The sequence below is a fragment of the Dromaius novaehollandiae genome, chromosome 6 (assembly GCF_036370855.1).
Source record: "Dromaius novaehollandiae isolate bDroNov1 chromosome 6, bDroNov1.hap1, whole genome shotgun sequence".
Taxonomy (NCBI): Eukaryota; Metazoa; Chordata; class Aves; order Casuariiformes; family Dromaiidae; genus Dromaius; species Dromaius novaehollandiae.
The window spans coordinates 7,361,704-7,376,481 of NC_088103.1; the positions used below are offsets into that span (position 1 = coordinate 7,361,704).

Genomic DNA, 14,778 nt, shown 5'->3' on the forward strand with positions numbered 1-14,778 from the left:
GGCAGAGGAAAAGCTTCACTGGATGGTGATGCCTTTATTGAGAAAATACCTTTTGCCGAGGTTTGTTTCGTTTATCTAACGCGTGCTTTAGCCCGGCTGCCTCGCGAGAGCCGGCCGGTATTTGTGCGTCCCCACGCCGGCATTCTTCACAACTGATCTGATTTTAAATCCACCTTTATGGCAACAGGATTGAATCAACTCTCGTAAACTGAGCGGCCAAAAGAGAAATGTGAAAACAGAACTGGGACCTACCAGTCTTGGAGGGGGGGTTACATATTTACACTTAAGAAGGACACGGCCTGAAACCCTGAACTCAGCAAGAGAGAACTAATAGGGCTCGAGCTGCGTGCGCATGAAAAAAGGCCAGTTGTAAAAGGTTTCCATAACAAGCTTAGTATTAAAAAAAAGGCACTAAGCCAATCCCTGCTCCAGTCGGAGCAGCGCATGCAGCCCCAGGGCCGGGGGAGCGCGGTGAGCAGCCCGGAGAGCGCAGGGGGGGCTTGTGGCACCCATTGCCCCCCTGGCAGCGTGCATGGAGCGGGAGCTGCCAGCAGCAGCACGACAGGCCGGGCTGCCCCCGTTGCATCCGCTGCCCCCGTTGCATCCGCTGCCCCCGTTGCATCCGCTCAGCTCCGCAGCGGCTGCAGGCCAGAAAGGGGCATATCCGCAGAGGGCAAAAGCCTGGGGAGCTGCGGCAAATTGATTATATTGGACCCTCACTGGAGAGCCAGCGGCACGGATATGTCCTGGTCGCTGCAGATACCTGCTCTGGTCTACTGTAGAGGCACTCCTGCACTGCAGCTCCCCAGGCTCACACCATTAAGGCATTAGCAGACTTGATTGGGTTATGTGGTTCCCCAGGAGAAGGCCAAAGTGATCAGGACACTCATTTTACAGGGAATGACATTCAGTATTGGGCTGGAGAGTGAGGAATAGCCCGGACATACCACATACCCTACCATCTGCAAGGGGTGGGATTCACAGAGTGAGTGAACGGGCTGCTCAAAGAGCAGCTGTGCAAACGCTCCCCTACTGATACCCTCAAGCATTGGAGCAAAAATGTTTGTCAGGCAACCGCTCGCCTCAGTGACCAGCCGCCGCGTGGCTCTACGCCCGTATGCTCGTTTCCAAGGGGAATCCGTCGAGCGGCCGAGTGTGCTCAGAGCGCAAGCTGGAGCTGCACCCCAAGCCTGCCTCCCCGTGCGAGCCGTGCCCGGGAGTGCAGGGTTGGGTCTGCGATCACCACACAGAGAAATAACCCTAGAAGCAGAGAGCTGTTGTCCGGTAAGCATGGGGTTGGCCGTCACCATAGCTCAAGGGTACTGTGGTTGCGTGGTGCCCTGTAATAGTTTAGCTCTCCGGGGGGGGGGTGGACATCGTTGCAGGGCTCGTTGACACAAACTACGTGGGGAGGTGAAGGTTGCGATCCATTACACCAGATCCCAGCCGCTGCAATGTACTCGGGGAGACCACATAGCCCAAACGATATGTGAGCGGACAGGGGTCCCCACCATCCAGGAGGGAGATTCCTTGTGGCCAGGTGGTTTCAGGTCTACAGGGCGTGCTGTGTGGGTGCATGATCCAGCCAAACCCGGGCAGCTGGAAGGGGAAATCATTGCTGATGGGCCAGGAGCCACCCACGTGGTACTAATCCAAGGGGAAAGTGTCCCAGCCCATGTCCCCTCCAGGAGACTCTCGCCCAGAGAACCACGACCTGCTGAACATGCCGAGCAGAGCCGCAACGTTGCTGCTCTCCATCCCTGCCCTGTACCCTGGCGGCAGTTGGGACACCAAGGGAACTGCATGAGCACATCGAACCCAACATCCACAAGATAAAGATCCTACTTCAAGGCTGATGTAAAGTGCAACGAATCAGGATGGGACAACCCCTGGCAGTGACTGTCATCTTGGCTGTCGAATTCAGGACTATGGGGAAAACACATTATTCTCCTGGTCATCGGGGCTGATCAGTTTTGTGTGCATATGTGTTAAAAATTACCATATATTTCCTATATCTATATTAATGTGCATATTCACTATGATTTAGTTGCTTGTACACCTTAGCTGTTTGGTTAGGCTAATACCGGAAAGGCATGGCTGAACCTCGACCACACACTGGCGGCACCGAGACCACGTCTCTGTCAGTCGGCGTGGGGTGTAGTGAGCACACCTGCACAAGATGTGGTGGGGAGTCAGTGACCGGCAGAGTACGTGGTCGCAGGCACAGCGTGTGAAGCTACACGCTGACCAAATTCCCATCGGGGCCAGGCAGGTGTATCCCGTTTTGTCCACGATGTCTAGCTGCTTCCCGGGCAGTAGCTACTCAAGGTTAGCGCAGCGGGGAGAAGGATTAAATCTGGTAGATTTAAGGGGGCTCTGAGGATACAACGAGTCGAGTCCCACCTGGGCGTCCGGCCCGTGCCTCCAGCAGCCTCCCACCAGCGATCCCTCCCCGTGGTTCCCCAGGCAGCTCGGAGCGTAAATTCTGTATTACATCCATCCTGTTTAACCCCCTATGAACCCTGAGCTCTCCCTCCGCTGGTGTCCGACCCTCTCTTGCCCGCCTTGCGGTCACACCGCCCCACAGAGCTTCTCGAAGAAGTTATTTCAGTGCATTCACACAGACAGGCTCCTTTTATAACTCCATGCAGCATTTTTGCTGCTTGAAGAAAGGCCAGGGAAAATATTCCTATCATCAGTAACAAGAGCTGAGGTGACAGTCTCATGAAATGGCCTCACCCAGGCCATTTTTTTTTACAAGCTAAGGCTGTACAAGGACTGGTTTGTCACTGGCTGAACTATTCTTCTGTGCTTTATTCAGGAGACATACTTTTCCTTTTTTTTTTTAATGCAATTATAAAGCTGCCATTTCAGCAGCAGCAACAACAAAAATAGCCTGAATATCAGCAGAACATCCCACTTGTTGGATGATGCGTTCCTGTAATGCGCTCGCCTTCAACCAAAATCCGTGGTCCAGAAGTGCAGCAAGCTCTCCGACATGGAGACATGGTCAGTGAAGTTGTCCACTGAGCAGCATTTGCTTTTAACACCAGCTGTGCTGAGAAACTGCAGTGTTAGGACCGCTGTACCGAAAGCGGGTAGGACGTTTGCAAGAGATGACTCTGCTAGCGAGGTATCACCATCCTGGTCACCTAAAGCCCACCACAGAGGGACCACTGAGAAGTTCCTTGTGCTCTGCAGTGAAAGCAAGATGAAGGCTCAGCCGGCCAGGTCTGCTTGGACGCGCTCCTGGCTAGAAGCCTGCAACAGGCTGGGCCCCCAAATAGCTTATCACGCCAGCAGCACAACGTCCTAGCACACACTAACCGCTTTGATTGATGGAAATCCATGTAAACAAGGGAGATGATGCTTTTTGATTGATATTGAAAAAACAACCCTTTTGGGTTTTGTTTGGGTTGGGTTTTTTTTGGAGGAAGCTTTCCCAAGAGACACTTAAGGCAAGCAGGGTTAAGTTGGATGGTTAAGAAAAGGAAAAGCACAGTGGCAGAGGGGGGACCCCAGTTCCCGACTCAGAGGAGTGGACACCATGTCTGGGCACCTCCAGGGCTCTCCTAGGAGAGCATCAGCCCAAGGTGACACCCGGTGGGGGGGGTGTCACCAGGAGCCACTCTCCAGAGCATCCTTGGGACCAAGGTGGGGGTGTGGGACACGCTGTGGGATGCAGCGGAAGAGCCGTTCGGGGTTGTGCACGGCTTCTCATGGGATGCTTTGGGGACCAACCAAAGGTGGAAAAAAGGAGGGGTCTAGGCGATTTGGGGAGGAACAAACATGGCAACACAGAGGGATATGGGAATCAAAAGGGGCTGGTCGGGTGTAAACGGGGCTGGCCAGTACGCTTGTTTGGCCATACCCCAGCGCAGTCAGTCCTATCTTCTTACTAAGTCCCTTCCAAAGTGGGTTCCTGGGTGTGAGGGACTCATGTGTGCGTGTCAATGTGAGAAACGGAGGTGACACATCCTGCAGCAGCAGCAGATGGGGCGTTTGGCTGTATTTGTAGCCTGTCACCCTGTTTTTAAGCTTCAGAAGCTTTGCTGTCTTTTCTTTTCATGTTTTTTTGCTTTAGCCACTACATCTTCATTAGTGTGAGGACGTGCAGGTTATGAGGAAGGATGGAAAGCAGCGTCGCGACCATGGAGCAGCTGCTGCGGTCGGTGCAGCTTCGCCAGCTGCCTTTTTGGAGGCTACAAGTAGTTGTAGCCTAACGCACAAGCAGGGCTGCGAAGGGAAACCCAAGCTCACTGAGTCAGGAGAAGTGATTTAGAAGGTATTTAGCAGCCTTTCTTGTTCTTGTTTCTTTCTCTCCCCTTTAAGATATATTCAGCTTAATTAACAGATTCTTTTCATTGGCAGTGGTCTTTTCTTAGCCGTTGACTTGTTTCAGTAGGAAAATCTATTTTAGCTAATAGGCAAGGTCTCAGCTATGCATTTATGGATGCTGATGGATGGATGGACAGAGGGGTATAGGTGTGTGCACAGACACGTATGCAAAGAGTACCTGAGCAAGAAGGGAGAGCAAACCCCCTCGGAGCAAGCAAGGGCATGGCTTTGCTGAGAGTCCAGGGAAAAAGGACAGTAATTCGTCATCTTGGCAGGACAATTAGCAACACGGCCGTAGTCTGGTCCTTGCACTACATGGGGTATCCACATGCAGGGCAAAGTCCTGTCCGTCCTGTCCTCGCTCACCTTCTTTTTAAGGGAATGAAGAAGCTGACGATGGCTGAGCCGAGCACAGCAGAGCCGTGAGCCCCAGCTCTGTTTGCTTCCCAAGCTTTCAATTCATTTAGATTTTAAAAACCTAACCAAAAACCAGTTACTGCCCCAAACTGCGAAGGGCTTTCAAGGCCACTGCGTGCCCTGATGTCTACTCAGAAGTCACACACTTCATCGCTTTCTGCACGTGCAGCGTGCAACTGTGCAGCATTTTCAGTCTGCAAAGGATTTTATCAGGCACGTAAACCAAGGGGAGAGACATATACTTAGTATTCTCACTTAGCTTGATGACGCTATTAAGTTTTGTAGTTACTGCCTTCTTTTGCTCCATGTCTCTCATTTGAGCAATGGCAATGAATCAGCGTGGTCCCATGCGCTGTTTGGTTTTAACCCCGCTCTCTTGGGAGTAGCATGCTGTGGTAGCTCTCCGTAACACAGAATCAGGGCAGACCCCGCTTAATATTTTATAAATTTAAAAAGTGCACATCTCCCTCTCATTAAAGCAGCCTCTTCTTCTACCAGCATTTCCGGGATACCAAGTCAGAATGAAATAGCTCTTTGTGAATGCTGTTGGATGCCATCTAGATCTAATTTCTAAGATGTAATACATTAAAAAATCTTCCTACCTGTGAAAATTTAATCAGATCAAGTAACGAAGCTAATACACTTTCCCTTGGTGACCTTCATCACAGAAGTAAGAACTTTGTTGCACGCTAGAAGTAATCACACCAAAGTACAGGTTTTCTGGACTCTCGTGGGGGCTTTCCAGCATTAGGAGAACCAAAAGGGTTAAAAAGCAGTGGCTGAACTGCAGGAGTGCTGAACGTCACCATTTTGCCATATTATTCACAAAAAAAAGCATTAACCATTGGGCAACCTGCTGCCAGTGTAATTCAGGTCTGCACCAAAGGATCTGAGACTCTTCTTGCCCGGCTGGGAGCTGCTCCGTCCCCAGCTCTCCCCATCCTCATGTCTGGTGTCACAGCAGCGGTGCTGCAAACCACCCCCGGGGCTGGCAGCATCCACGGCTAGCTGCATGCAAAGAAATGTCACGTTATCCCGCCTCACGGAAGAGCGGTGCCGGAAAGCCACGTTGCCTTCTCGGAGCTGGGGCCACCCTGAGAGCGTTGCGAGTGAATTGCCCAATTTTGCCTATGGTCCAGGGCTGCTTCACAGCTTTATCGTTTCGTCGGCTGAGCTTGGCGTTCCCGGGTGTCCAAACACTGTCTTCTCCCAAAAATAATGAAAAAAGGTAGTATTTCTCAGTGTTCCTCTAATGGGTTTTGGAGAATCAGCTACCTTGAAAACTCCTTTGGTGACCCATGCTGTTCTGCTGGTTTATCAAACCTGGTGGTTTACCAATGCTTTGCAATAAATGCAAGCATTTGCCAGACTACAAGCGACGAGATGGTCAATCGCATGCTGAGCAGCTACCGCCGGGGCGTGCAGCGTGTGGCGGAGGAGCACACACGCGTGTGCAGAGCAGGGGCGAGCGCCTGCCGCTTCTACTTCTGCCGAGCGATCCCGCGGCGAAATCGCTGCGCTGCACCGAGGAAGACGCACACAGCCTGGAGCACGACTGCATCGTCCTTTCCCCCTGCCCCGGCAAACCTTGCGTGCAAGCACCGTCTCATTAACACTTCCTTTTCTTTGAGTATCTTAACAGGTCCTAGGCTGTTTTGGAGGCTTCCTTTGCAATCATGCTCATGGTGGTGTGTACTCAAAAAAAGAAAAAAATAAAATCCAAGTTTCTATTTTTCTGCTGCATTTCCTTATTCTCAGCACGAGGTTTTCCACTTCTACAGCCCGCAAGCCGGTCATTCAGATATTGCTGGTGCAGAAAACGTGCCAGATGCCGAACAAAGCCATGAAGCAGTCGTGGAGGAGCGCACGGCTTGAATCAACGGCAGCAGCAACGAAGCATTACCTGGACTGGCCAGCTGTGGAGTAGCTTGCACGAGCAGTTAATGTTTTGCACAAATTTTGCAAATTTCGGCGGTTAAATTGTACCCCGAGATCCAGCTACCTTCTTCTACTTACTGTCTCCACAAAAGCAAGGCTAATGCAAAGCTTTTCAAGGGCAAGGAGAAGCTACCGTATCAGTCCGCACCATTATTGCTCCCGTATCTGACACCTGCTGCCTGCTTACAAGCTCAATTCTGTATTAATTTATAGCGTAACATCCACAGAAAAGAAAAAATAATGATAACAGTCCCCCCTCCAAACCTTCTGCACCCATGAAACCGATTTTCCAAAGCCCTCCCTTCTCCAACGTTGCTCAGGTCATTGAAATTCAATGCAAGTTTGGTTACGACCTAGTTAGATAAACCTTGCCTGCTGTTCACAGAACTAGCGTAAAAGTTTGGGGAGGGGAAAAAAGAAAGAAAGGGGAAAAAAAGCACACATCAGACAGGTAGAAAACTGAGACCAGCTAGGAGAAAACGTTTCTCTAAAATGCGTATGACCTTATCAGAGCATTTAGTAAGAACCAAACTGACAGATCTTGCAACAATTATGGTGTAGTGAAATAATAACAGTATCTTGCACAGGATTAAAATACAACATTTTGCTAGTTATTTCAAAGAATAGATTTTTTTTTTCCTTCCATCATTCTCATCCCCATGTTCAGACTCTATCTAAACTCCAAAGAGCTACTTTTAGTTAGGTACCAAGTGCAAATATGCCAAGATAAGAGAGTTAGGAGAAATAAATACCAAGTCTTTTTTTCTTTTTTCTCCTTCTTGCACGATAGGCTACATTGCATTTCTCATGCCTAAAGACAAGTACCGTCGCTCAAAATATTTGGTCAGAAACCTCAGGCTGAAAGGGAGGTTATTTGACAGAAACGTCACATCTACATTGGCTTGTACAACAGTGATGCCTATCATATAATTACACGCGTTTCTCTATTGACTCTTCCTGTCTTTCAAGAGTTACCCATTCTCACGACTGGTTTAATCTCATCTGGAAAAAAAACCCAACCTGCATACTACAACAGGACGCTTTTCTCATGTGAATACGTATTTTTTTCTTCTTTCTAATACTGCATTGGAGAAAAACACTTTGCTCTGCAGTGCTAATGTCTCTTAGGTATTACGTGGCGATTACCAACAGTGGCATTTCTCAGCTCCCTATTCAAGTTGTAGCGAGACACACTCACTACTTTGAGTTACAAATAAAAATTAAAAGCGGGTGCCAGTATTTTACAACTAAACCTTGCTTAAAGTTTTCAAACCCATTCTTTGGGGGTGTTAGGTCACCCTTTGCCCTTGACGGATTTGTATATGCATATTAGCCTCCTAAAACAGACCTTTTTTATCCCCTCCACCATGAGCCATTTGTCTTTACGGCAGGTTTACACGCAATGCTGGACTGGTGATTTGACTGGTTAACCCTACAGCTCAGTAGGATGGAAAATGTATCTATCCCCTTCCTGTTAATTACTTTTTATGCCTATTTCTATGCTGTGGACTCTGGTATCATCCTGGTTTAGTTCAGAGAACTATAACCCTAGGATGACAATTATTGATGCAGCACAAAAACCAGAGCTAAAGACCATGCGAAGAAGAAAACAGGACTGATGTGGGAAGAGATGAAAAATGGACTGGAGAAGAAAACAGGAATGAGCTAATTTACAAAAGAAAATGAACAAAGCACGGCCAGGTAACTCTGAATAAGATTAACTGCTATACATATTTTTCCTCTTTGTAATTTTTAATCATATTTAATCTTCTTCTCCGCTTTGCTAGGTAACAACATTACACTCTTATGCACGCTTAGGTCGCTCTTACGCGTGTTTGCTCTCTGGGTCTCTTTGCATAAACTGATATATCACTCTCGCCTGTGGCACTGCCACTCAAATTTAAACCAGCCGAGGATTTGCTCCATTGACTTCCATGGATTTATTTTTAATTTATTACTCTGAGTTCAGAATCAAGTGCTCTGGATATAAATCTAGAACATAAATAGACAATTTCCAAATCTAAACAGTAGAGCCACAAGTACCATACAGAAAACCAAGCTAGGCATGTAGAGAACTGTCTGAAAAGTTAACCAAATGTTGCTGTGCATTTATTAGTAGTTTACTGTTTATTAAACAATAATCAAGATCCAAAAGAACTAATAAACTCAAAGGAAGGACTGTTTAGTGAAATGGGAGCCTGTCAAAACAGTTGTTGGGGAGGACAATTAATTGGTACAAATGTGAGTGCAAATTTTTTTTTTTTAACCTTTAAAGCATGTTGTCTGTAGTATACAACATATGTGCACAATACAAATTCCATACATTTTCCTCAGTGACAATAAAAAGCGCAGTTTATTATAAACTGAAGTAAAAATTAAAATTAAAAAAAAGAAATCACAGTTTTGTCATTGGTATGTGAAGGTTATTCCAAGGGCCCATCCAGAGCTCCTCTTCGTCAGACTGTGTGTGTTCACTGTGCGACTCCAAGTGCTCTTTGACATCCTCGTTGTCAACGACCGACTCCCGCTCTTCTGTGCTTTTCATTTTGGGGCCCCCCGGCTTTGTTACTATGTTCTCGGCCCCTATAGCAGAGGATGCAAACGAGACACTACAAGGTCTTGTGTTCCTCTTATCGCTCGGAGAGGGTCCCATCGACAAGGTGTTCAGCGGGACGTTCTCCTCGTGCGTCACCGCGAGCTTGTCCAGTTTCTTGAAGTGTTTCCCCAGCCTCACTGGAGACGTGACTTTTAAATTATTGGCAAGGCAAACGCGGCGCGTTCTGACAACAGAGCCGTTCTGTGCAATGTAGATGTTACCGTTGACGTTGTTTTGGATGTTGGGGTTATTCAGACGATTCCTCTGACTGGAGTCCGGAGCGCTGTCTTCTCCGGTGGAGCTGGTCTCGTATTCGGGGTCAACTATCAACTTGATCCTTTTCTTCCTGGCCCACTGTTTGACAATAAATAGAAATGTCATTAAATTGCAGCACTATTTCTTACATTTTCTTGTCTTTTTTCTGTCATGTTCATATCTACTATTTATCTAGACACTTCATATGAATTTCCATAACCTGGTCTTTTTTACCCTTCCTTTTAGATCATACGCTGATATGTCCTGACCGTTCTGATTACTACTATGTGACAATAGCATATACACTTAATGCTAGAACACACCAACCACTCCTTCCACTAAAAAATCATAAAATGGATGTACTCATTTTAGTTCAGGAATGAAATCATGTCATTACATCAAATTTTTTTATACATACACACTCGATGTTTTTCCTTCATGCTTGGAACATAGTGACAGGTTTTAATCTTCTAGTTTTTTTAGCTAAAGATGCATTCAGCCATGCTCCCACCATTAGGTCAAAGTGCATCTTCTTGGAGAATTCTGGGAACAGAGACCTTACTTTTGGAAAGCCAACTTAATAAAAGTTTCTTCTGTAAATCGCATTAGTGGTGAACCAGTCATATTTTGACAAAACAACGTCCCAGCCTGTCTTGCAAAGACCTATGCAAAACAACTGAATTCATATTCCCTGCTAACAGGAACTGGACTGCATTGATGGCAAGGAAACGGTGCAAGCGATATTTCGAAGAAACTACTCCACTTTTGGGTGAATGGTTAGGCAGGCACTGGAAGATTTCTTCCAGAGTGCTACTAAATTGTAAAGTCAGTGCAGAAATAGCACTGATCAAGTCCGTTTTACATGCACAACACATCAAGGAGAGAAATATCTCGGGACCTACACAAGGGAAATTCTCAGGCACCGTGTCGGCAAGACTGGGTGGAGAAAAAATAAGAAATAAATTCTTGCTATAAGGCTTTGTGCCAGTTGAAATCTAGCGGAATCGATGGACATGCTTTGCTATCAAATGCAATTAAGACAATGGCAAAATAACACTTTAGGTTTTACAGAATTTGAATATATTTTCCAAAGAGTTAATGCAAACTTAATTTCCGTGTTGCTGTGACTTTGTACTCATAGTGATTACACAAAACCCATTACTTATTTTAACTTATAACCGATCTTTTTTTAAAAACTGCTTCCTTGCAATACACTGCAACAAACTCCTATCATTCTTGAACTAATAATGATGGAAGCATCATTATTTCACTAAGGCAGCAGATACCATCACAGTTAAGTCCCACTGCAATACACACGCATGCACACAAGAAAAGCTCATTTTTAGAGAAAGAAAATCATGCAAGGTACAAACGGTGATGATAATCCTTACGCTTTTGAAAAGTTACCCTTTGTACAGCTTGCTTACAGGCCTTATTCGGCCTTTTGTTCCTGATAAAGACATGCAATTTTCTCCACGCTGATATATTGAGGTGGATGAAAAGTCTGACAATTTAAGATAGGATTTACACTAAACGACTGTGTGCAGCTGCACCCTAAGTGCTATATGGGAATGCAAAAAAGTGGGTAACTAACCATAAATCTAGCTTACACTTCAACTGGAATTAAAGCCAACAGTTGAATATTTGCAATCACCTGTGCACTTTGCAGCAAATCGGCAATAGAGACATAACCTCTTCAGGAACATAGCATGGGGGCAGCTTGAGAAAACGCCACAGTACTGCGCATGCTGCTGTGCCTTCTACATTTCCAGGATATACCAGGATTTGTATTACCTTTGGAGTCCTCAGTCACAAGAATAATCCACTACTGGCTCATCAAAATTTTAATTTTATTTAGGCTTTTTACTATATATCCGGAAAAATCTAGTGATTGCGAAACAGCTCTGTGGCTTTTGATACAAGATAAAGTGCAGATAGCCTCTCTGCATACAAAGCTTTAATGCCGTGTGTGCTGACAGCGTGGACAAAAGCTCTGTGAGGCCGTACATCACGCAGAGGTTGTTTCATATACGAAAACACAAAAGCCACTTGAGTCATATATAACAGAAATGCTTCTGACACCGTCATGCTCATTTTGAGCAGAACTGCACTAACGAAAATGCTGTACTATTCCTCTGTTGACTGACACCAGCTGTTCCAGGTTATTGAATTTTAAAAGGCAAATAACCAAAATGCAGACCACGGGTGATGGTTCCCTTCAGCAACTCTTTGCAGTTATGCATCTCAAACTTTAAAATGCCACCAATACACATGGGGGTGGGAAGGGCAGAGGTACCCGTTTTTCTTTTGTGAGCTAGCTCATTTCGTACACCCACCTCTGCATCTCTGCCTTGTTCTTCACTGCTGTCGGAAGCCTGAATCCCACGATCGGGACACAGTTTAATCCCAGCTCTGCTAGTAACAACCCTGCAGTTTCAGGCATGCTGCTTTAACGCTGTTTCCATTTCCCTCCTTGTAGATAGGGCTAATATTTACATCAGAGAACTCTTTTGAAGATTAGCAAATTCTGTATGGTAGGGGAGCACGTAGTGGAACAGCATACGACTGCTAAGTCTTTTCATCTTCCTCCTCATTGTTCACTAAAATCTCTATGTTTTGCCTCTTTCCCTTCCTACAATGTGCCATTTTGTGACAGACGCATTAACGTGAATAAGCCCATAATGCGGGGGGGACAAAGTGCCCTCAAGTTCCTTAAGCTATCAACCAGCGCTAATGCGAAACGCCACCTTACTCGTCATCGTGACTTCCACAATGCAGAAAGGATTAAATCTAAGAATTAACAGGCTGCCTTTTATTATTAAAATTAGCTTTTTATTATTAAAATTAGCAAAGAAAAAATATGTGCTCCTTCCTGCTGGATGAAAATTAATCTTTCTATATGCACCATTAAGTATGCCTGAGTAGGACTTGTATTTGTTTGGCTTTCTCTAATACTTCTGTTCTTAAGATAGTGTTTAAGATTTAAAGACTGACGCAATACATTTAGACCTTTTCTTTTTGGCTATCTCTAGTCAAGTGTGTACTGCTTAGGAAAGACCACACAGAAGGCACAGCAAACACCACCACTCCTTACTGCACAACGTCCACCTGCCGTTCTGCCTTTTCTAAAAGGCTGTGGAATCACCCGTGGTCTCTGACTCCGTAGCAGCGGTATCCAGGGTCTCATCCGACCGTGACTCACTGTTTTCCAGGGATGCCTTTTTTCTCATTTTCCTTCTTTTCATGTCGGTGTCAGAACTTTGGTTCTCAGTATCACGGGAAGCATCGGTTTTGCTAGAGGTGGCACTAGTTGTGCTTTTTGTCCCTTTGGTCCCTTTGGAAGTGACGCTGATTTCGCTTTCTAGGCAACTAGATTCATTCTTACTGATAGTCTCCTCCTCCTCACTAGCATCTGTAGCAACCTCTTCCGTGCTTTCATCCATGCAATCACCACTATTAACACCCGATTTTCCTTTCTTGTTTTCTTCAGCAGTCGCAGTTTTTGCATTGGCAGAAGATGTTTCAGACACGGCCTTATCTACATTATCTGCTGTCTCATCGGGGCTTGCATCGACTTGTTCCACATCTGTTTGCTCATCTTCTTCTGACACCTCTTCTATCGTGTCTTCTATTTCAAGGCTGGCCGAGGATGTTTTGCTCTTATAGCTGGATCCTGAAGTTTTCCGGTAGCTAGTGTCCCTCGCACTCCCGGATGCATCAGACCTAGCTGCTGACTTCTGGCTGGAGCGCCTCGCTCCTCCACGAGAACTGCCTCCCCTACTTTTTACACTTGATCTTTCAGTACTTCTGCTGCTGCTGGACTTGCTAGGCCCTGATCCGCTGAACGAACTTTGCGTTGAGGAGCTCTTTGATTGGCTATCATCTTCGTCACTTTCAGAGTCTTCTTCATCATCTTCCTCTTCAGATGAGTCCTCCTCAGAGTCACTACTAGAGCTGGATTCAGAATCATCTTCAGAATCCCCAAAATCGTGCTCATCTTCTTCATCAGAGTCCACAGTACTTTCAGTTGCTTCATCTTGGTCCAGTGTTACTTTCAAATAGTCTTTATCTTCTGACCCTGAGGCAGAGCTACTACTCTTCATTGATGATTCATCATCTGAGGTGTATTTTCTTCTCTTCTTTTTCTTCCTCTCATAATCACTCTCCTCATGTTCGCTTTCTGCTGTGATATTTATTGAAACTCCTGATTTTGTTTCATCTCCTTCGTACTCTTCCTCTCCTTTTCCTCTTGCACGGACTGATTCTTTGCTAGTAGGCTCTTGAATTTTTTTGGAAACACTAATGCCTTTCAACACATGATTTAGTTTTCTCATGGAAGGTCTGTCATCTGTTGATTTCTGGAAGTAATTTCCCTTGATAATCATGCTTTCTTCGCCATCCACCTGGCGAGCTGACATGAGCTTGGCATAACTGGAATCCTTCCTACTGCTTTTTACTTTCTGCAGAATCATTGGGAATATCTTTGCTTTCTTCCACGGAGAATGAGCAGACTCAGCTCTTCCTACTGGCTTGTGAGCGCTTACTGCTATGCGACTTAAATGCATTACTGCTCTCAGTCTCCTTTTTCCCTGTCTGGTCCTATATGCTCTTGCAGAACCATGTCTTTGATCCATCCCACCACCTACAGGTCTACCTTCCACTGGAGGCCCTGCTCTCTGGCTTATACCTCTGCTCGGAGGACCTCTGCCTTGACTCATTCCCTGCAAATTATGAAAATGGAACTTCATTACGATTTGAAACAGAGCTATTAGGAAAGCTTGTACCTAAAATAAGACAGGAGGAACAAATGCAACATTTTTCCCAGCATCAAAACTAACCTGTTTTAGGACAGCTTTTTACCAAAGTTATGGGGAAAATTTTACTTTTAGAATAGGCAGCTAGTGCACAACTATCTTACTCTCCAACAGTGAAAAAGAGTGGCTCATAAATGTTATCTCTTCTCATTTAATTAACATCTGTGTGATGGATTAACAGTCTAGTATTTCTGAACATTAAATAAGAAATGAACTTTTACATCAACTTTCTTCTGGCTGCCACTGACATTTTAAAATTTCTTTACATTCAATTATAAGCTCTATGATAAATTAATTTAGGTGACTGCTTTTCTCACTGGAAGATCACCAGTTATAGGCTGAATGTTAGTAATACTCCATTTAGTTGAGAATATAAAACAAAATTACCTAAGGCTATGTACATTTTTCATTGAACTAGAA

At 45.6% G+C, this 14,778-nt stretch overlaps 1 protein-coding gene across 10 annotated transcripts in view; it reads right to left on the reverse strand.

Annotated features, from left to right (window-relative positions):
- Positions 1-9,519: 9,519 nt before the first annotated feature.
- LOC112981614 (protocadherin-15) overlaps positions 9,520-14,778 on the reverse strand; it is a 1,192,166-nt gene continuing 1,186,907 nt past the window's right edge. For all 10 annotated transcript variants that reach the window (XM_064513568.1, XM_064513569.1, XM_064513570.1 and 7 more), the window contains 2 exons: positions 12,639-14,265; positions 9,520-9,643 (listed from right to left, as the gene is read on the reverse strand). In XM_064513568.1, the coding sequence (XP_064369638.1) occupies positions 12,670-14,265 (1,596 nt within the window). In that variant the 3' untranslated portion in view covers positions 9,520-9,643; positions 12,639-12,669. The remainder of the gene's footprint in view (positions 9,644-12,638; positions 14,266-14,778) is intronic.